This window comes from Emydura macquarii, unplaced genomic scaffold, assembly GCF_026122565.2.
Source record: "Emydura macquarii macquarii isolate MOO-44397 ecotype Brisbane River unplaced genomic scaffold, CSIRO-AGI_Emac_v2 contig_3517, whole genome shotgun sequence".
Lineage (NCBI taxonomy): Eukaryota > Metazoa > Chordata > Testudines > Chelidae > Emydura > Emydura macquarii.
Genome location: NW_027133654.1, coordinates 11112709 through 11134615, shown reverse-complemented (window position 1 = coordinate 11134615; position 21907 = coordinate 11112709). Strand labels below are relative to the sequence as shown.

The 21907-nt window shown below is 43.6% G+C and overlaps 2 protein-coding genes across 2 annotated transcripts in view; one reads left to right on the top strand and one right to left on the bottom strand.

Moving 5' to 3' along the window:
- The first annotated feature begins 713 nt into the window (after positions 1-713).
- LOC137145226 (centromere protein J-like) overlaps positions 714-21907 on the top strand; it is a 73409-nt gene continuing 52215 nt past the window's right edge. The window contains exons 1-3 of the mRNA XM_067535922.1: positions 714-775; positions 9019-9558; positions 12934-13030. Coding sequence (XP_067392023.1) covers positions 9172-9558; positions 12934-13030 — 484 coding nt within the window. The 5' untranslated portion in view covers positions 714-775; positions 9019-9171. The remainder of the gene's footprint in view (positions 776-9018; positions 9559-12933; positions 13031-21907) is intronic.
- Positions 17029-18569, bottom strand: GPR31 (G protein-coupled receptor 31). Its single transcript, XM_067535964.1, is given in 1 exon segment — positions 17029-18569. A coding segment is annotated over 1 exon segment (1020 nt). The 3' UTR covers positions 17029-17549.

The following is a 21907-nucleotide window of genomic DNA, read 5'->3' as shown; positions in this document are numbered from 1 at the left end:
TCAGCTACCCTGACTCATCAGGCACCTGGGCCAAAGGGGATAATAAAGCTCCCAGGACCCTAGAAGAAGGAGAAACGTGGCCGACACCTGGCCCCTACCCCTCGCGTGTATTTCCATGGCCCGTCAAGGTTCACCCCCCGCAGGCCAGCCTGTCCTTGTCTGTCAGCGGGCGGAGCGGCGCCGGGCTGGCTGCGTGCGCCGTAGCACCACGCACAAACCCGCTGTGCTCGGCGCCCAGGGCCGGCATGGGGGGGTCGGCGGTGCGCGTGGCGCCCGCGTGCCCTGGGCAGCTCCCGCCGGGCTGGGGCACTGGGGGGAGCCCGGGGCTCTGCCGGTGGCGGCCGGGGCAGTTCCCGACCCACCTTCCCTGGGGCGGGCTCGCGCTGCAGGGCGGCGGGAGGGACAGAGCCGCGGCCCGGCGCTTCCCCCTGCCTGGGGCCGCGCTGCCGGCCTGTTTACAGTTGCTGTAGCTACCGCAGCAGCTCAAGGGCGCCGGGCTGCAGCGGGGCTCGGCAGCTCCCGGCCGGGTGAGGGGTGGGGGCTCCCGGGCCGTGACACGCTCCCGGAGGCCCCACGACCCTGTGGCTAAGGGGGTGTCGCTGCCCTCGCAGATGGAGGCTGGTGTAAAAGGGAGCGACTCCGTCCTGAGGTTTCCAGCCCGCTGGGGCTGCGCGCTTGGGGACTCCACCGTGGGCAGCACGAGACGCGTCAGGCTTTAGCAGCCCGGGGAAAGGCGGCTGCCGCTGGAGTCCGGGACCGGGAGAGCTCTGGGCAGGTGAGGAAGCAGCAGCAGTGCCGGGGGGACAACAGAGCTGCTGCACCTGAGTGGCTTTCTGGGATAGACGGGCGGGCAGCAGGGAGAGGAGGGCAGGAGCTGTAAGCATTGGTAATAAAAGCTTAGAGCCAGCTGTGTGCAGGAGGGTCGGGGGGAGACGCTCTAACTGTGATGGAAGGGACTGCACTGAGCCTGTGGGCAGCTGGGGCAAGGGCCATCTGTGTGTGGGAGCCAGATGTGAGCTGGGGGAAGGGGCAGGAGCCAGCTGTGTGCAGGGGAGGTGAGCGGGGGAGAGGTGCTGTGGATGCTGCCAAGAGCAGGTGCCAGTGCCATCTACTCTGCATTGTGGCGAGGGAGCCCTGCTGCCAAGTGCTCTGCCCTGCCCACCCAGGGGAAGCTCCATGGTGGTTTTGCCAAGCCCAGGCCTGTGTGAGAAGGGAGGAAGTTGGCAGCGATTCTCACACAGCAGCCAGCCCCATGTCTCCAGTAGCTATAAACCCTGGCAGAAATCTTTGTGGGCACATGACCCCGTGTGCCCTCCCACGTTCGCCTCTGAACATAAATTAGGCGCAAAGTCCAGGTGCGCTGAATGGGGAACTTTATTCCCCACTGCCCAGCCCCAGTTCAGAGAGGCCATGCCCCACCAGGGGACTGCCACCTAAGTTCTAGTGGGGTGTATGCAACATGCTGGTATCATCCCTTCTCATTAGCATCAAGAGCTCCATGGGTGATGTGGTGTGAGCGCAGGGGAATCCTTTGCTGCCATTTACAGAAAGGGTTTTGGTCCTTTCCAACACATATAGAAGACAGGGCCCAAGTCTACAAATTCCACTGAGGCTAGCCCTATTGATTTCAGTGAGACTGCTCCTAGTGTAAACACTATACTTATCAGTAAGGGATTGCATGAGCAGGCCAGGACTAGAAATATTTGCTGTAAGTGAATGTTTTGCTTAGAACACACTGCTGTAAATTAATCTATCAACTCTGCATGGGAGTTCTCAAGCAGGCTGGTGATGGACAATTTAATGAGACTACCTGGTCAGGCGTTCCTATGCTAAATATACCTATTAATTCCTACAAAATCAGCAGACAGTTGAAGCAAACACCTACTACACAACAACGGTACCGTGCAATAAATAAAAATCAATTCACAGAAAACAGCTGCTGATTTAAAATCAGTTAAGGAAGCATCTGCTACAATATGTAGCCCTGAGCCTGCAATCAAGTCCATGTCAGGGGTTCCGTGCATGTGCAGAGTCCTCCCAATTGCTTCAGTAGGTGTCCACCCACGCAGACCTAATTGTAGGATTGGGCATAAATGCTTCCCTCTCTTCCCCCATCCCTAATTTTCATATCAAAGCATAGCTAGCCTGCAGCAAAATGGTGTATCAGGAACTTTCTCTCAATTAGTTTACATAAGGAGCCATTTTCTGAAAATGTATACATCTCAGCAATCCTAGGAGAGAGGCAAGAAGAAAAATTTGGAACGTAAAGATTTTGTTTTCTTACCCGGGGGGGGAGCCAAAGTATTGCCCTACATTTTAATGACCATTGTTTTTACTGGGACTGGAAATCAAGAAACTGACTTAAAATTCTGATTAGTTTTAATCTGTTATTTTAATGATTTAAAAAATATTGTAAAGAAATTAATCAGGTTCATGAGACTTCAGGTCCAACTGAACACAGGGGGACTTGTACACACATGGATATGTCATCTCTCTACTCCACTGGTAGCCAAGCAGAATTGTTATTAATTTTGAGTGTCATTCCCAGAAGTACTAGGAGAGGGGCAGTGCTTAATTTTGTACCAGGACTAGCCTTGGCACTTCATAGCCCTGGCACCTTGCTGCATCAGTTCTGAAAGTAAAAAATTTGAATCCTTTCAATACAAACTAAGCACTGGAAAGGGGATTGTAGTCTGAGCCTGATGAGTCACCAAGAGTCATCACACCAAGAGGCAGAAGCTGGATGAGGGTGATGCTCTGAAATTGCAGGGCCTGTTTCTGTTCCTTTGTATGGTCATGTCTCTGAACAGAGTTCCTCTGGGTAGTGTCCAATGACTTCTTAGACGCCTTTGAGGAGCAATGGGAGCTGTTGGAGGCTCTTTGCTTGGTGTCCCTTTCCGGTTACCTGATTTTCATCCTATAACCTTCACTCCCATCCTTGTGTTTTTCATTTGTTGTCCCTCGCTATTACCTATGTCCTGGGTTCATGGGCTCCCTCCCCTCAACCAAGGGGAAGAGCCTATGGCTATGAGTGGTCTTAGGCCCACAATCTTCCAGAACCACAGTAGGTACATGCTGTCCCACTTCTGCAACAAGCAAAGCTGTGTTTTACAGACAGTCTTCACTACACAATCCTGATTCACCTCCAGGCCACCATCTATCTTGTGTACTGAAAGAGGCCAGGGTCATGTGGGAAAAATAGTATGTGATTATGAAGAGGGATAAACACTGTATTATAACACAATCGGACCAAATTAAGATTGCACAAGCAACCTGGCATTTACTAACTTTTGCAACCTTAATAATGTTTTCTTCACATTTGTTTATTTTTGGGGGGTTGTAATTTCTTAGTTTTTTAAAATAGCAAACTGAAATAACAGAAATCCCTAATCTGGCATCATAGTGACACTCATATGGGTCCTTAGCAGTATTGAAACCTTTAGATCTACCTCACAGACCTGGAGTAACTAGTAGAAGTAGTGCATTATCATCCTCTGTGTAGACCAGCACTAGAGGAAAGTGGATCACTTTGCCAATGGGTTTCAAGATATTGGCAGGATGAATGGTGAGACTCAAGTATCTTCAGTTCCATTCCTGGCTCTGAAGGGGTGTGTTCTAGCGGGCAAGACTCTTCTGTCCATTCTCCCCTCCCTCCTCCCGCTTGAACCCCTTCTGTCTCAAGCCCTCCACCCTATCCCTGCCCCAGTCCTGTCTCTTCCTCACCCTGGCTCTTTGTTCTATTTCCAGTCTCTGCTCCTCAGGCTTCTTATCCTACTTTTATTATCCTTGCCAGAAAGTCCTATCTTACCTGTCCCGGTATCCCCTTTCAGTGCCAGTCTCCCCCCAGCTACTTCTCCTAGTCTTGCCCAGCCATTCGCAGTCCCACTATTGTAGTGATTTTGAGGGTTCATTAAAGAACAAACTATTGAATGAGTAAGGAAGAGAACTTTAACAACAGAGACAGGAGTGATTCCCAGGTGTGCAGCTGGGAGCAGCCATGTTAGATCTGATGTAGGGCACATCTCCCAATTCACACAACATTGTCCCATGCCAGGGAGCATCTCTAAATCACAATCTTCTACAAGCAGCATATCTCTACAAGTGTCACTATCCCTGGTGCCTTGTCCCCAGTCTCCTTGCTTAGCAAGTCCCAATTTCCTCTCTATGCCCCAATCTGTCTCTCTCCTCCCCTGGTTTCCATTCTCCCTCTCTGGGCTTCTCATTCAATCTGTGTGTCTGCCTCCCACAGCAATTTTCCCTAATCTATTCCCCTCAGACTCCTCCCTCAAATTCTGCCTCTTGTCCCCTTTCTGTTCAAGTCAAGTGGCTTCCTCCTCTGGGCTGTCTGGGTGCCAGCAAGGCTGGGGGAGGGGGAGAGAAATTGAGAGCACAGAAGAGACGGGCTTCTGCTCTCAGTTCTGGTGCCCAGTCACACTCCAATCCCTGTACCCTTGGTCTGGAGGGAGTGTGCTCCATCATTCTATGGAGATGGCGCACGTGTAGTCTGATTAATATAAGAGCTGTGAGGGGTTGGAGCATGCTCAGTCACCCTGTGGGAATGGTGCATGCACGGTCTGGTTAGCGTGAGGAGCTGTGAGAGGATGGAGCAGGCTCACTGCTCACAGACTCTTTGGAGATTTCAGCTTCTAAATCTAAGAAGTCTCTACTGAGCATGTGCAAACTGAGAGTTTTCAAAGGTTAATTAGGCTAAGTTTGGGTGAATTTTCTCAGGAATAACAAAAGATGCATCTCTGATACAAAGGCCACCTCCCCTTTCCAAATTTCAAGCCCCCCATTTCAAGGCATAGAAGGGCCAGTGCTTTTCAAAGAAAAGAATAACTGAAAATTTTTAACATGGACAAAACAATGGATTATTTGCTAGTCTCAGTCTCGGAAATGGCTGAAGCATTTTGGCTGAAAATTTCCAAAAAAATTCAACCCGAGGCAGATGTCCAGCGTGGGCCATTTCAACCCAAACATTTCAAGTTTGGCAACGTTATAAGAACCTGTTTTCAGTTGACTGTAATGGGAAGTGTCAGGCTAATTTAGTAATAGGTGGTGTTACCAGCCCCATCTATCATATAGACTTTAAAATCAGAAGGGGCCAGTATGATCTAGTCTGACCTCCTGCACAATGTAGGCCACTGAACTCCACCCACCCACTCCTGTCATTGACCCCTATCCTGTGACTGAGTTATTGAAGTCCTCAAATCATGGTTTAAAGACTTTAAGGTACAGAGAATCCACCAGCAAGTGACCTGTGCCCCATGCTTCAGAGGAAGGTGAAAACCTCCCAGGGCCTTTGCCAATCTGCCCTGGGGGAAATTCCTTCCCAACCCCAAATATGGCAATCAGCTAAACCCTGAGCACCAGCCAGACACCCAAGAAAGAATTCTCTGTAGTAACTCAGAACCCACCCCATCTAACATCCCATCACAGGCCATTGGGCATATTTACTGCTAGTAGTCAAAGATCAGCAAATTGCCAAATTAGGCTGTCCCATAGTACCATCCCCTCCATAAATTTATCAAGCTCAGTTTTGAAGCCAGTTAGGTTTTTTGCCCCCACTGCTCCCCTTGGAAGGCTATTCCAGAACTTCACTCCCCTGATGGCTAGAAACCTGTATCTAATTTCAAGTCTAAACTTCTTTATGGCCAGTTTTATATCCATTTGTTCTTGTGTCCACATTGGCGCTGAATTTAAATAATTCCTCATTCCTCAAATAATGCTTTTTTTGATCCAGAGAAAGGCGAGCAGAAAATTTCACCGTGCACATTTAATTTATCTGGGAAGCACATAGATACAACAGTGATGGGTATGATAGAAAACCCCCACATTGACAGGCATGTATCTTATAGATCTTGATTTTTAAAGAGTCCAACGTGAGTTTTGTTGTTGTTACTTAAGCTTCTTAATCAAGTGCCCGCTAATAGTCAGTGTATTTATAACTGAGGATTTTGTAGTTGACGTCTGCACCTGTGCTGCTGTAGCACTTCAGTGTAGACACTATCTACACCACTGGGAGTGGTTCTCCCATTGCTGTAGTTAATCCACCTCCCCAAGAATTTTTCTGTCAACCTAGCACTGTCTACACCAGGGTTTAGGGTGGCTTAACTATATTGCTCAGGATTTTTCACACCCCTGAGCAACATAGCTGGGTCAACCTAACTTTTTAGTGTAGACCAGCCCTGAATATCTTCAGGTTGGTCCACCCCCATCTTATAACTAGACTTGGAAGGATTAGATTTTTATTGTGTAAATGTCAGTATACATTGATTTCACCATAAGTACACAAAGTGATGAAAAAATATTTCCATTGACAATAATCGAAATTTACAGATGGGCAAAGTAAGAAAAAGGCTGCTTGAGAACTAATTAGGGCTTGATATAAAGATATTTACTTTGTATATTTAGACATACGATGTTGACAATTTGTGTTTAACCATTATAAAAGCTGTCACTTTTTGAATCTCAACATCTACTTCATTAATAATTAGTCTGATGCCTCCATAACTTTCCAAAACAGTGGAAATTTAAATAGATAAAAATAAGCTTAAAACCCATAATTTTGCGCAACTGTGACCATTTAAATTGATAAAACTAGAAAAAATACTTAACAATAAACTGCAGTCTTATTGGTAGAAATTATAAAAATAATAAAAATCAAATTCTGGCAAGCCTACTTACAACTAATACTCTTGTTCTCACTCTGACTTTGGCAACTGTATCACCACAGAGCAAGGCGAGTAGTGCTAATCATAATAAGTGGATCTGGAAACACTGGATCAGTGATCAAAATTCTCCTCACACTAAGGATCTTAGGAGAGGAAGAAGAGAGAAGGTCAGTGCTGATCCAAGGCTCTTCCATTTCTAATTAGTGATAACCAGTAGAATTGGCTCGTGCCTTCCATGTGATTTATGTGTGTCATTCAAGGAAGTAAGCACATCTTATGTATGATAAAATCTGGCAGACTGAGTGTGAACAATAGTATGCAATGCCAGGTCCAAAACGCCTGGAAATATTCATTGTGCTTCATTCTCAGCAGCCCAAGTTACTAATCACATCAGAGTGATTGGTTGTTTGGTGTTTGGCAAGTCCAGTAATTTTACTACTATAACTCCAGGCCTGTCAACTGCACTAGCTCACAAGGAAAACTTAAAGGAAGCGATATTAAAAGAAATCCCTTACAATAAAACCACATTCAGACTCAAAGTAAAAATAGTACAAAGTAATCTGCAAAATGGACCTTTTCTAATTTTTAAAGTTTGTTAGTGCTAGTCTTTTAACATACAGTAAGTATGTAGGTGAATACAGTGTCATATTCTTGCAATTATTTAAATGAGAGAAGCCTTCTCTGTTTGAAAATGAAAATAAAATATTTTAATATACTAACATTTCAGTTGCATGTCTGTCAAGTAATTTTAAATTATCAGGTGTTATTTCTATCTTGATTGTCTTTTTCTTCTGACTCTTCATTCTGTTGTGTTGCCTTTATAACCTATAACCAATATAACCTTTCAACTTGATTTTTAAGACTGTAGTAACTGAGGTTGCCTCCTCTGGGGTGCAACTGATTTCCAGAAACATAAATTGCAATTACATATGTGCATTCAGGGGAGGATGGACTTGTTGCGGCAGAGAGACTCTGCACAAGCCACCCTGCCATGCTGTATTTAAATAGAAATTGCTAGTTATGCAGTGCGAACAGTTATCTGCTAGGCACTAAGATGAGCTAGGACTGGAACTCAGCTCTCTGGAGATGAAAGGCTAGCACTAGCCCTGGCAACAGTAAACCCTATACACTGTCTGCGATAAACCCTGTACATTCAAATAACATACTGATATATGAAATGTGAGGGGTACTCTGATGGACTAAGATCTTTGAGTTTCTATTATAAATTTATTTCTTGTATTCCAGACACTTTCTGAAACTGGAAGCCTGCATTTGAAATGAGGAAGGTGTTAAACTTTGACTAATTGATATTTTAGTTAATTTTTTTTTCAAATTGTCCATTATTCCCACTTCTCATTTCCCAGTACATCTTGTCTTCTCCCTATCTTCTTCTCCAGCCCTGCAAACATTTAGACTTAACTTTACACAAATCAGGTGTCCCATTGAACTCAATGGGGCTACTCACGTGAATAAAATTACATGTGTCTAATGTATACGTATTGAGGCAATAGTTTGCAAGCTCTTAAAAGCAGAGACTGTATTTTGGGTATTATACCAGCACCAAGCACATCTTCAGTGCTTAACTAACAATAACAAGTGATCAAGATAAAATGGATCTGTACATCATATGCAAACCACTTAAAGTAAAGTGGGGAGAAAAAGTCATGAATTATTTTAGAGCTTAATCTATTGAAGAGCATATGCTGCATTTCACAGAGGGCAGGGAAACTGCCTTTGAATCAAATTAAAATACACCTGGAAAAGCCCGATAAGTTCAACCGATGGGAGAATTTTAAAAATCACCTATGCAGAAAATGGAGCAGCCAGCCATCCGCTCTGAGAGGAGGATTGAGAGGTTAAGCAAGTTTATAACAGGGAAAGCGATGTGCTTATTTTCTGTCCCACAGCTTTCAACCTTCCTAATCACATGGATCAAAGAGAATGAGCTGGAAGTCATAAGTGTATTTTTCCCCTTCCTTTTACAACTAAGCTTTATTCTGATTTACCTAAACCTGTCAGCTAGTTTTTCAGTAGTGTATTTTCTGCATAATCATCTTTTGTTCTCCCTGTTTCTTCTATTGTGTTTGACGACGAAGCAAATTTCTCTGGCCCTAAAGGATTAAAGTGAAGCTAAAGGACAGGTCAGTCCACTTCTGAAGGATGTTTTTTGGTGCTGAAAAGTATATGTTTTTGCAACATACCTTTATATCTGCTTGCCACTTTAGAATTTAATAGAGAGCAGGAAGCAGGCAAGACCCTCCAAGTCATTTTAACTGGTAGAAATGTGGGATTTTGTTTCTTGTTTTATTGCATATTTCCTGACTGCATAATTTTTTTTTTTAAGCTACCGTTCTTATGGATGGAAGATCCTTTGTCTTCAGTGTGAAAAACAGCTCTGGGATTTAAAGAAAAATGGAGGCAGTCAACAGGATCCACCTAGGCCATCGCTTTAGCACTGCATGTTTGTTTTCAGCTGCATTCACTGTTTGTCCGTAAGATGGAGTTCAGAAAGCAGGAAATAGAAGCAGATGCTCTCAAAGACCAAGACCATATGTCTCAGTGGACTGCCAGTGATCCAGCAAGACTGGTATCATCTCCTAGCAAAATCACTGAGAAGGCCATGTCCTTTTTGCCTCCGGGCCAGATAAACAGCACAAATGACTCATTCAATGAGCAGTTTACACCCTTATGCTACTCAGCAGACAGCAGTATGATGGGCAGTAATGGCAGCTCTTTAGATAATAGGTTCCATGGCCAAGCTTTTCAGGATGCTCTTTTCCCTCATTTGTTGTCATCCAGTGTAACTCAGACTGGAATTCTCCAGGCCAGTAAAAGTAATGACTTGGAAACACTTAGTCCTCCTCTTCCGCCTGCTGCTCTTCAGGTAAATCAGGAAACCATATGCTTCAGAAACATGGAAAAGGCGGGTTTGCTTTAAGCATTCATTGTATTTTAATGGAGTATTAGCATGTTTTAGATTTTGAGGACTGTACAAATAACCTCTGCTGCATTGCCCTAGGAAGGAACAGGTCTGCTAACTTTTGTGTCTGCAGCAGAGAGGCTTTAGTGGTAATGCCAGGATGTGGAATGTGACCCTGTGTCTGATTATGCTGTTTTAAAGCCCTCAGTGCAATAAAATGCTGCTCTGTTATGATGGTTTGTAATAACAAATTCCTTTTCCTGAAAACAAATCAGTGTGTTCACCCCTTGTTCGTGTAGTTTTGATGTTTACTCCTCTCTACTTCCATCCCTTAGGAAGAATTCTGTACTTCGGTAGCACAACAGCGTATGTGTGACAATTAAGTGGGAAACCAAAGTTTGGGTCTTTTTTCCCCAATGAGCACTATCATTTTTCTTCTTATTATGCCTTTCTCCTTTTCTTTTCCTTTTCTCAACTTTTGTGCCCTTTTCCTCCTTTTTCTTCCCTTTTGACTGTCCCTTTTCTCTTCTTTTAGGTGCAGACAGACAGCTGGACAAGAGTAGCTCTGCCATCTGCATGGTCTCCTGCACTGTTTCTAAATACCATTTAAAACTGCACTGTGGACACCACCTATAATAGGCAACATCTTATTTGAAATGTAGGGTATATCCATACTGGGAATCTTCAGCACTTTCCCCACCGTTGTGCAATGCCACTAGAGGCAGCAAAGGCAGAAGCAGTAGTGTTGACTAGGCATAGATTTTATTTTACTGCTGCCCTCTGGGTAGATGGCTGGTAACAGGCCCAATGTTGGGAAAAGTGCTAGTGTAGACAAGGCCCTAGCTGAAGATTACATCTAGCAGGTGAATGGAATTTGCTGGGGTTTTGTATAGTTATTTAAAAGTAGGTTGCAGTGTAGAGGGTCTGCAACATTTTCTGTGAGTTGTAAACTTAGCCTTAGGTTTATTGTCAGGTAGTTAAAATCTGGCAGAAGGTCCCAGAGATCCTATATTTTCCTGTAGCTCCTTGCCTCTGTCTTTTTTAAATGCTTGTGCTAGAGACGACTATAGAAAAAGAACATACTTGGGTGGCTTCTCTGTATGGTGCTTCCCCAGTGTGGCCAGCAGGGGCAGCAGGAGAATGAAGTAGATGCTCTGTCAGGCTTCTAGAGAAATATTAGATGCAGGAACAGTACATTATTACAGTTTGTTTAGCTCTTGAAATTAGTTAGAACTTGACAGAACATAAAGAAGACTTGGCTTCTACCCCAAAGAGTTTGCAGTCTAAGCTAAAACGAATGGCTAGGAGGACAAATTCAAGGGACGGGATAACTGAGGTGGGATTGTTGCTTTTTCTCTAGTTGGTTATGAGCTATTCCCTCTCTACCCTACAAGGCTTAACTCATTCCTGCATGGCCGGGGCTGGAAGTTGTGTTCAGTGAAGAGGACAGAAGAAGCAGGGTAGTGGGTGGAGCAGCCAAAAGCAGAAGGGGAGAGATGGGAAGGAGACAAACAAGCTGAATGGGGAATGCAGGAGTTAAGGAGAGACAAAGATTCATAAATGGAGAGGAGATAGGAGAGGCTGACTAGAAGGAGTTTAGTAGCAGCATTTCAGTTTGGGGCAGGTTTGGGTCCCTCTTTCTCTGGGCTAGGAATTCTACGGAGGTAGGGAGCTAATCCCCTTGTGTTGGGGATAGAAGGATAGTGCCTGCCCTGTTCTATTCAGTAACAGTTTAATGCTCAAAGTGCTTATCACTGTGGCACTAACACTGACAGCTGGAGAGCTGCTGAAAGTCCTGAAATTTTAAGGGCATTCCTAAATCTCTCCTTTCTGTGCATTCTCTCGCTTCTCCTATGACCCCAGATTCACAGAGTGCCAAGCAGGTAAGGCATTCTCAACAGGTGGAAAGAGTGGGGCATGACTATTACTCTTAATATATTATTATTATTATTTATTATTACAGTGGTAAGCCCTAAGTGAAATTACGGCCTGATTGTGCTAGGCATTATAAATGCATGTAGTAAGAGAATCCCTGCTCTGACCAGCTGAGAGCCTAAATAGAAGGGCAAATGGAACAGGGAAGTGAAGTGACTTGGCCAAGGTCATATAGCAGGTCAGCGGCAGAACCGAGAATAGAACCCAGGTTTATGGAGACACCTGCAAATTCCATTGGCTTTTGTGAGCGTTATATGTGCTCAGTGCCTCTGAAAGTCAGGTCCTGAAATTACTAACAGCGGTTCAGAAATCTGCCAACAAACAAATGTTTCTCTGTGCTGGTATAGCTTATTCCAACCAAGCTGGCTGATAGGTTTAAAACACTGGAAATTTCAAGGAAATTATTTTGCAGAAATGTTTTAATGCTTTTTGACTGGCTTATGGAGTGATTTTAAATTTTTCAAATTTTCAAAGAAAAATGTTCACGAAAAAAATTTTTTTTTTTTTTTTTTTGCAAATGCTTGTCTGCATTTTCCTACCAGCAATAGTTCTGAATAACACGATGAAATAATTGACTCTTAAATATGTTTTTAAGAATGTGTGGTTTGACGGTAAAAACTGCCATAAGACATCTAAAATTGGGAAAGTGAGTGAGGATACTGTCAAGATCAAAATTACATTTAGTTTTATTTTCCATATACGTTACTAATAGTATCATAGACTATTGCAAATGAAAGAATTTTAAAACTCTACTTTTAATCATTTATGGGGTTAATTTACATTTAGAATTTCACTCAACTTGGACAATGAAAAAATGGTCCATTTCATTTCCTGATTCTCATGTCCTAGCATAGAGCCTTGATGGGACTGGGTTTTTTTTTAATCCTGCTCCTGCCCTGCCCTGCAATATCCACTCCCACCCACTCTTGCATTGTTTCTTGCATTTTTATCCAGTTCCCACCCGCAAAAACTTAAGATCCTGCAAGAGAAAGCGATTCCCCCATGCTACTAAAACAAACAAACAAAAAATTGTTGGCTAATATATATAATAAGCGGAATTCAGATACAATTTTTACCATTAAAAGAATAAAACAAATCTTGATTAAACCATATAAAGAATATTTAACTTTTGTTATAATAGACATCAAATCTCTTTCTATCCCTCAGTTAAATTTAAGTATTAAAACCTTTATTTAAAAAAAAAATAAAAACTTGCTTTACATTGCGGAAATTCTATTTATGACAAACTGATGAGAAACTCCTTTTCTTTTTTTTTTAAATAAAACAGTGGCATCGCCTTTAAATAAAACAAACTTCAAAACTAGACACTGAAAAGAAAGATTCCTTCCTGCTAAAAGGCAAAGATGAGCATATTTTAATCCATTTTGTTGGTGCTTTTTACAGAGCCCAGGGCAGCAGGAACAGGTGATGATGGAACAGATGAAGCAGCTGCAAAGGCTGGTAACTGAACAACAGAAAATCATCACATACTATAACCCAGGTACTACCAGGATTTCTTCTTAAGATTCAATACTATACATGGTAGCTGCTCACATTCCAACAATGACATGCTATAGTTTCTATAATAAATTCAAGCTACAATGTGGGGTTGGGAGGAGGAAGTAGAAGGATCTTCATCTGAGAGTTGTACTAAAATATTTTATTCACGCCACTAAAATGGTAAATCCAGAAAGCTTTTCTTTGACTCTACATATTTCCTATAGACATTTAATTTGTAAAACTGCATTTCTGTTTAATAATAAGACATCCATGCACTTGTGTCTACTAAAGTCCTAGATTAAAATTCATTAGTCTTGTAGTAATTTTAGTGCAGAGGGAGGCATTGCAAAAACCTAAAGTATCTTCTTTCTCTATGAAAACTAGAAGGGAAGGGGAAGGAAAGGAAGACAGCTGACAGGGCTTCTAGAAAAAGACTTTCAGTGCTGGTAATTCAGTCTCTTCACTGCAATGCAATATAACTTCTGGAACAGCTTCCTACTTAATCGTAGCAATGCCAATGCCATCAGCATAGTAAGTAAGAAAAGGGAAACCCTTATTTATGACTGCAGAGACACCTCCCCACTTGTCTTTAGAATGGCTGTGGTTCCACAATGCAAAGGGGACTGGATGTGTGGGGGACTAGCTAGGATCTTCACCCACTGCACAGAATCTGGTTTTTCAGGGGTCCCTCTGCATGAGTGCAAGCGGGGGAAGTAGAGAACAAGGCACGGAAAAGCCAAAGGATCTTTGGATTGCTGCCCCACTGGAGGTGTTCCACCAGGGAGGAACAGTTTTCCTTTTGGACAGGGTTCCATAGTGCCCCACTGGCCGGTATTGCCTGGAGTATGTACATCGGCACATTGCTCTGGCATCCTGACCGCCCCTCTCCACTTGGGCTACATTACCCAATTTTGAGACTTCAAAGTGTCTTGTGCTGCTGAGATTCTTCTGAGAATGGACTTTCCACTGCTGGTAGTCTGCAGCCCTAGGACATGCCATACCATATGGTAGGCTTGACAATAGTTCATCAAGATCCCATGAACAAATGATTCCTTCAATGTTGTAATCCTGGATCATCTGCATCCCTTAGAAAACATCTTTTATCACAATTCTCTACAGTTTCAGTTTAGTTGATTACAGTTCCTTAATGCCCGACAAACTCAAAGACAGTAGGAAGTCTGTTGGAAGCAGTGGAGTTGCTCTGAATTGGTGCAAATGTGATTGGAATTTGGTCCAGTGCTTTTCCATAAACAAAACATGAATAGGTTTGACAAACTGCTTAGAGTGGCAGAGCTCACAAGTAGTTTTAAACTGTTCAAACAGCACTTACAATGCAAATTTCGCTAATTTTGGTAGTAGGACAGGGTCATATTTTATGTGGATTATCTGTTGTTAAACCACTTCTCCAAGCTTTTAGTGACACTGACTTTTTCCAGCACCAGGCACACATGACTTTTCCTTCCATCTTCCCTGACTCCCTTCCGTTTGCAAAAAATATAGGCACTGCAGTCATTGTAAAGAACATCATGTTCCATTCATGTGCCTCGTCTATAGTATAGTATGAAGCAATACAGAATTCTTCACACACCTGTGGGTTATTATGGTGGGTTTTTGAGTAGAGGTGTCAGGGTGTTAAATTATGGGACTAGTTTCAGGCTTCAATGTGGTGGGGAGAGGGTGGCTTTGGTAGTGGGGAAGTGCTGGAAAAAACAGGTTTTGACTCTTTAATTCCCCAGGTTCTACCTGGGTGTCCAAGGCAATGTTATAAATAATACTCGTCAGTACTTATAATGATAGAGTTTTATTGTACAAGGCTTTTGTAAAACGCTCTGTGCATGGAGGGGAAAAATATAACTCAGCATCTGATACTCTTTTACTCTTGTATTGCTCAGAATTGGTTTTTCACTCTACTTTTATTGGGGAGGAAGGGTAAGGGACAGGCGGGTGGAGGGAAACCTGGATTCCAATGGACAGCCTGCATGCTCTGACTGAGACTGGCAGGTCTTGGTTAGAGACAAGGTGGGTGAAGAAATAGCTTTTATTGTACCAAATTCTGTTGATGAAAGAGACAAGCTTTGGCGCCATACACAGTTCTTGTTCATAGAATCATAGAATATTAGAGTTGGAAGGGACCTCAGGAGGTCATTTAGTCCAACCCCCTGCTCAAAGCAGGACTAACCTCAGCTATATCATCCCAACCAGGGCTTTGTCAAGCCTCAGCTTAAAAACCTCTAAGGATGGAGATTCCACCACCTCCCTAGATAACCTATTCCAGTGCTTCACCACCCTCCTAGTAAAAAACTTTTTCCTAATGTCCAACCTAGACCTCCCGCCCTGCAACTTGAGACCGTTGCTCCTTGTTCTGTCATCTGCCACCACCGAGAACAGCCTAGCCCCATCCTCCCTGGAACCCCCTTTCAGGTAGTTAAAGGCCGCTATCAAATCCCCCCTCACTCTTCTCTTTTGCAGACTAAACAAGCCCAGTTCCCTCAGCCTCTCCTCATAAGTCCTGTGCTCCAGCCCCCTAATCATTTTTGTTGCCCTCCGCTGGACTCTCTCCAACTTGTCCACATCCTTTTTGTAGTGGGGGGCCCAAAACTGGACACTATATTCTAAATGCGGCCTCACCAATGCCGAATAGAGGGGAATAATCACTTCCCGTGACCTGCTGGCAATGCCCCTCCTAATGCAGCCCAATATGCCATTAGCCTTCTTGACAACCAGGGCACACTGCTGACTCATATCCAGCTTTTTATCCACCGTTACCCCCAGGTCCCTTTCTGCAGAGGTGCTGCCCAGTTCGTTGGTCCCCAGTCTATAGCTGTGCATGGGATTCTTCCTTCCTAAGTGGAGGACTCTGCACTTATCTTTGTTGAACCTCATTAGATTTCTTTTGGCCCAATCCTCCAGTTTGTTTAGGTCCTTCTGTATCCTATCCCTACCTTCCAGGGTATCTACCACTCCCCCCAGCTTAGTGTCGTCCGCAAACTTGCTGAGGGTGCAATCTACCTCATCCTCCAGATCATTAATAAAGATGTTGAACAAAACCGGCCCCAGGACCGACCCCTGGGGAACTCCGCTTGTGACCGGTTGCCAGCTAGACATGGAGCCATTGATCACTACTCATTGAGTAGTCAAGTCTGGGAAAGGTATTGTGAACGTCACAGCTAAGTGCAAGGTGGAACAGATTGTTTAGCATAAGCAGATAGCAGATATTTTAAGGAACCGTTCAAGTTAGTGGCCCATTAACACCTCTGCAGTCATAGGACAAAAAGTGGGCATCAGTGAGTTACCAATTGTTGTAATAAGCCATAAATCCAGAGTCATAACTTTGCTAGTCACTAAAAATCCTGGACTGAACAGAGCCCTTGAATGGTCCTATAAAAGATATTACCTCACCCACCTTGTCTCTCTAATGTTCTGAAAATGACATGGCTACAACTACACTGCAAAGGTCTGGGTTAGGGCATTCAGCTATGGCAGATGATCCTTTAGGTTCTTGGATCATGCAAGATATATTCCACATCTGTGACTGTAGGAGACTGGGTGTTAAATTGAGCTTCATGCTGCTATCTTTTTATATTTCTATAATGTAGAAATAATGATTGGTAAAACAAATAAATAAAAACTTGATTTTAAAAATTAGCAAATTATTAGACCTTCGTGTAATAACATGTACATTTCATAATGAATCATGGCATATCATGGTCCACCCTTCCTGCATTTCTCAGTAAACCCAAGATATTGTTCCACCAGATGAGAGAATGAGTGAATTGCAAGCTTCATAGGTACACAGAGGTAGCATTTTATAATCAAAGGTGTAAATCTTTTGCAGTTTCGCTTCCCCACTTCCACTCCTGCTGTATTATGTATAGGAAGCATTCGTGACAAAAGACAATTGAATCCCTCCATCCTTATAAAAATAAAAAGACAGTGCCTCACATGAACATGAAGGAACAAAACATGGCTAGTTTGGACAGAATTATTTATAATCAAAATTCAAGTTTCAGTGTACATATAAGGAGCAAATGTTTGTAAAGCTGCATTTTTAAAATGTTACACTTTCTATTAGGTACAGCTAAGCATAAAAAATAATTTTAAGTCTTTGAAAATGTATTTGGCTTTTGTATAATCACAATTTTAAATTGATTTAAGACTGCATCATTCTCCCAGTGGAGTCAATGGGAGTTTACTATTGACTTTAGTGGGAGCACAATTAGGGTCCTTAGACTGTAGATTTTGTAAAAAGAAATTGAATTGGGTCCTCTGTTGGCATAAATTGGCATATCTCCACATAAGTCAATGGAGTGACACTGATATACATCAGCTGAAATTACATCTAGCTTTTTGACTTGTTTAACTACAATTACAGTGGAATGAAAGAGTTTAGAACAGCTGAGTTCTGACAGACTCTTAAGTGTAGTTTCCCCACCCCTGTATAAAATGTGATAATGGTGGGGAAAAGTTTCCTTTCCAATTCTGCTTCTGTATTAGAGATGATCAGAGTCTTTCCAGTGGCTTCAAGTTTCAGAATCTTTGGAAATGTCAAAGCTCTGGGGCTCCACTTCATTTCTTCTCATCCTTAGAGAATTAAAGATCTTTTTATAGGAATGTCGAAAAGTCGGGCTTGAGAAACAGTACACGATGGGGTTCATAGCACTGTTGAGATAGCTCCAGTAGATGCTAACATCAAACACATGAACAGCAAAACGAACAGCTGCACAACTCTCAAAGCGTGCCAGACTATACACAAGCATTCTGCCCAACACACTCGGCAAGAAGCAAACCCCAAACACCACCACCACTGCAGTCACTAGCAACGTGGCTTTCTTCATCTTAGGTTGCCTGCCCAAATCCCGGGGGCTCTGCTTGAGCTTCTTGATGATGGCAACTGTGCAAAACACAATGAGGCCAAAGGGAATGAGAAACTCCAAAAATAATACAACAATGCGCCAAATGCTGTAGAAGCTGGCCTCTCCCTCTAGGTTGAAACTGCGGCACTCGGTGGAGTTTCTGGATCGAGGAGCAACGAGGATCTCAACAGTCAATCCGATTGCTAAAAGCCACACCAAGCAAGCAGTGACTATAGCATTCCTGTTTGTGAGAGAGCTGGTTTTATAGCTAGGGTGGACCACCCGGAAATAGCGATCCAAAGCCACAGCAGTGAGGAATGCAATGGAGACAGCTTGGGAAAGAGACAGCATGAAAAGTATTACCGAACACAGTAGGTCTCTATGATCCCAGGTCTCTATAATCCTATGTCTGATAGCAAGCACCAGTCGAAATGGCAGGCAAATGTTCAGCAAGATGTCTGCGATAGCGAGGTTGAGCAAGTAGAAAGCATGTGCCTTCCAAACTTTCAAACGGAAGTAGAAAGTCCACAGAGCAATAGCATTGCTTGTTAGTCCCAAGCCAAATTCCAAAACTAGTAGGATGTTCGTGGCTATTTCCACTGATTCATTGTAAAGAGAGCAGTTAGAATTTGTCATTTTCTGCTGGCTCCTCAAGAGGACTGAAGAACAGAAACCCTTCTAGATCATGTTACAATTGAAAGCCTCCCTCCCCCCAAGTTTCTTTTCCTCCCAATACTGTAATTACTTCTGCATTTCTCAGAGAAGGAAGTATACCATCAGCATCAGAATCTCAAAACAAACTACTATTAAGCATCAGCAAATAAAATGTAAAGTATACTAGTTCTGTGGTCTATGTTGTGCAAGAGCTCAGACTAGGTGATCATAATGGTCCCTTCTGACCTTAAAGTCTGAGTCTAGGTGTGTATATTTATACATACTGTGAGATAGCGAGAGCAGAGGACAGCAGGAGAGTGGTTCAATTTGCAAACTAGGGTGGGTGGGCGTGAGCCCGAGAATGCTCAGGGCTCTGTTCCCTGCGGACTGACTAAGTACCATCAGGGGGCAATTAGGGGCAGCTGGGGCCAATGAAGGTCCAGCCAGGTGCTTCATAAAAGCTCCCCGCCCCCAACCAGTCAGGGTACAAGCTGGAGGAGTGTGAGTGCTGTGGATAAGGAGTGCTGACTTACGTGGAGGAACAGATCAGAGTCGAGAGTCCTGTGGACAGAGAAAGGTACCTGGCTCAAGGAGTCAGAAGGAGGGGAAAGATTGGCCTAGGGGAAGACAGCGCAGCTGGGAAAACAGTGCTAGTAGCAGATAACTGCTGCTCATAGGGCCCCTGGCTTGGACCCGGAGGAGCGGGTGGGTCCGGGTCCCTACCCCACTCCTCAGGGAAGGCAGGTACTGGACACGCCCTGACCCACTATGAACAGTACAAGTGTGGGACCCACTAGAGGGGAGCGGACTATTTGCCACAATACATATATATATATATATATATATATATGTGTACGCACAACCACACACAGAATGGTTTCCTAAACATGAAATCTTGGCCTTAATCTGCACCTCCTGTGAAGCACTGAGTACTCTCCACTCTCAGTGAAACAATGTGAGTTGAGGATGATCAGCCCCTTGTATGATCTGGCTCTATCTATGCTTTAAAGAAGTAAAACCTCAGACAAGCATTAAGTTTTATTGATCCTATCCTAGTATAAATATGTCACTATTATATTACCATCCTTTTGAGGGAAAAGAAAAAACAGGGTGATTTAGTGAGAAAATCAATATCCTGACGAGAGATGATTCTGTTTTAATATCTACCACTCTGTGCAGTTAAAAAAAGGAAATAACATGCTTCTGTGTGACTGAGCAGTGGTACTTCATGTCTCATTGTGACTGGATTAAGTTACACTAATTACACTGTCATTCCCGGAGAACATACTGGAAATGCAGTTAACATAATGTGACATGGAGCTTAAAATGGCTCCAGTTCCTAGAACTGAAAGTCATTAACATATTTGTTTTTTCAAAAACCTAAATGACTTCCCTTTTCTTTCTTCTGTCCCTCGTGTGTGTGTGTGTGTGTGTGTGCGCGCGTGTGTGTGTATACTCAGTATCTGGGTTTTTTTTCCTTCAGTACCCTTCTTCTCCTAGCATTGCACAGCTTTCTCCACAGGACTGACTGCTTTCTCCAAGCCCTTCAGAGGGCTGCAGTGGGAAGCACACTTGATTGATGCTTCAGAGGGAGAGAGGCAGCCGAACTCCCAATTGCTTTCTTTTCCCTGCTGTGTGCAGCAGGTGGGTCTGTAATTGGCGGGCTTCTATATAGGAATCCAGGAGACACCCTGAAATCCAAGGGTAAAACTCTGAATCCCTGGAAAATGTAGAACCGGTGGAAGAGATACAAAGGTGTCTTCCCTAATTCTGGGCTGCTCCAGGAGCTGGTGCAGCCTCAGGTGCAAGTTAGAGCAGCCCTAAGGTTACCTATGCTGTGGGCTTCACTGCAGCCCAGAATAACGGGAGTACAAAATGCTCTAGCCATTCCCCAACCTGATCTGCTCATACCCATGTCCCATGCCAGGGGCCTGTGTGTGTGGGTGATGGTGGTGGTCTCGTGGCCCTGTGCTGGGATAATTTCTCGGGGACAATGGAGACCTTTTATGTTGTAGTTGCTTAAACGGGCTGCATCAGGGGCAGAATCTATCCCCATGCCTCACAATACCCACATGAGGTGCTGTAGGTAAGCAGTGTCCCTCTTGCTTGTGGAAGAAGAAGGCAGTAGGTTGGGAGCATGCACAGGAGTTAACTGGAGCCGTCAGGAAAGGTTTGTGAGGAGCTTGAGAGCATAGAAGAGACAGATGGGTCAGGAGAGGAAGAAGTTACAGTCACTGCAATAGGCAGTTAGCAGAGGTTTCGGTGGTGACAGAGAAGAGAGAATGAATCTGAGAAGTTACAGTTTAGAGGAAGATTTATCCATCCAAGAGGAAGGCAAATTATGACTTTCAGAAAGTGGTCTGAGCAAAGAGCATGCAGCTATCTGTGTACCCAAGCCATCTGGTAAGAACGTCTTGCATATGGAAATCAACCTATGTGATTTATGTGAAAATATGGAACTTTGCTTTATATTGTAAGTGAAATGCAATTTAATCCAGGAGGATTAGTGTGCTGAATTAGGTAGGGCCAGGACCAAACTCTGAGGCCAACAGGCAGTTCTAGCCATTGCCTGTAAGATCAAGGTCCTTAATCCCTCTCTATCTGACACAATATTATATATTAATTTTTTTTTTCAGTCTCATGACCAATTCTTGATTTTCTGAATGATTCCATTGGCACTTTAGTATAAAATGGCATAACTGGGACAGCAGGACAGGCCTTTTCCCCTATAGACCAGATACATTCTGCAGTGCACGAGCCGTAAATTGAATTTCATTCTCATGGAATCAGTCATATTAACAGCACTGGACACTAAAATGCCATAGTTAACTCACACAGTAGGTGACTACAGCCAGTGGTAGTGTGAGCCTACTCATGCTACCCTACCACTGTGCCTCAACCCTGAGCTCTGGGGACAACTTCAAAAGGGAAAAGGGGTACTTCAGTTTCTGGTCTCAGTCATTCAATTTTTGGTTATGCTGATAGTGTTAAGATACCAATTGATGGCATGTGCAACGTCCTCTAGGAAATGGTCTTGGGCCCCCCACGCATTTTCCACAATCTAACAAAAAACTGTGATATTGTAACAACATTTGGTCTGTATGGACCTGGATTGATTCAAATCAGGCTGTAAGTGACATACCACAGATCCTCTGTTCTGAACCGTCTGGTTCCTTTTAATGACAAATTTTTCAGACTTGCACTGGGTTTCAGCTGCCTAAATTCCATTAGAGTGAGTGGGAGTCATATGGCTGTAACTCTGCAAGTGTATCGTGTGCATCAATGGCATAATATAACATTAGTCAAGAATTTAACATGATTGAATGGAAAACTACTAGCAACCTAACCAGATGTTATAGCTAATTATTTGT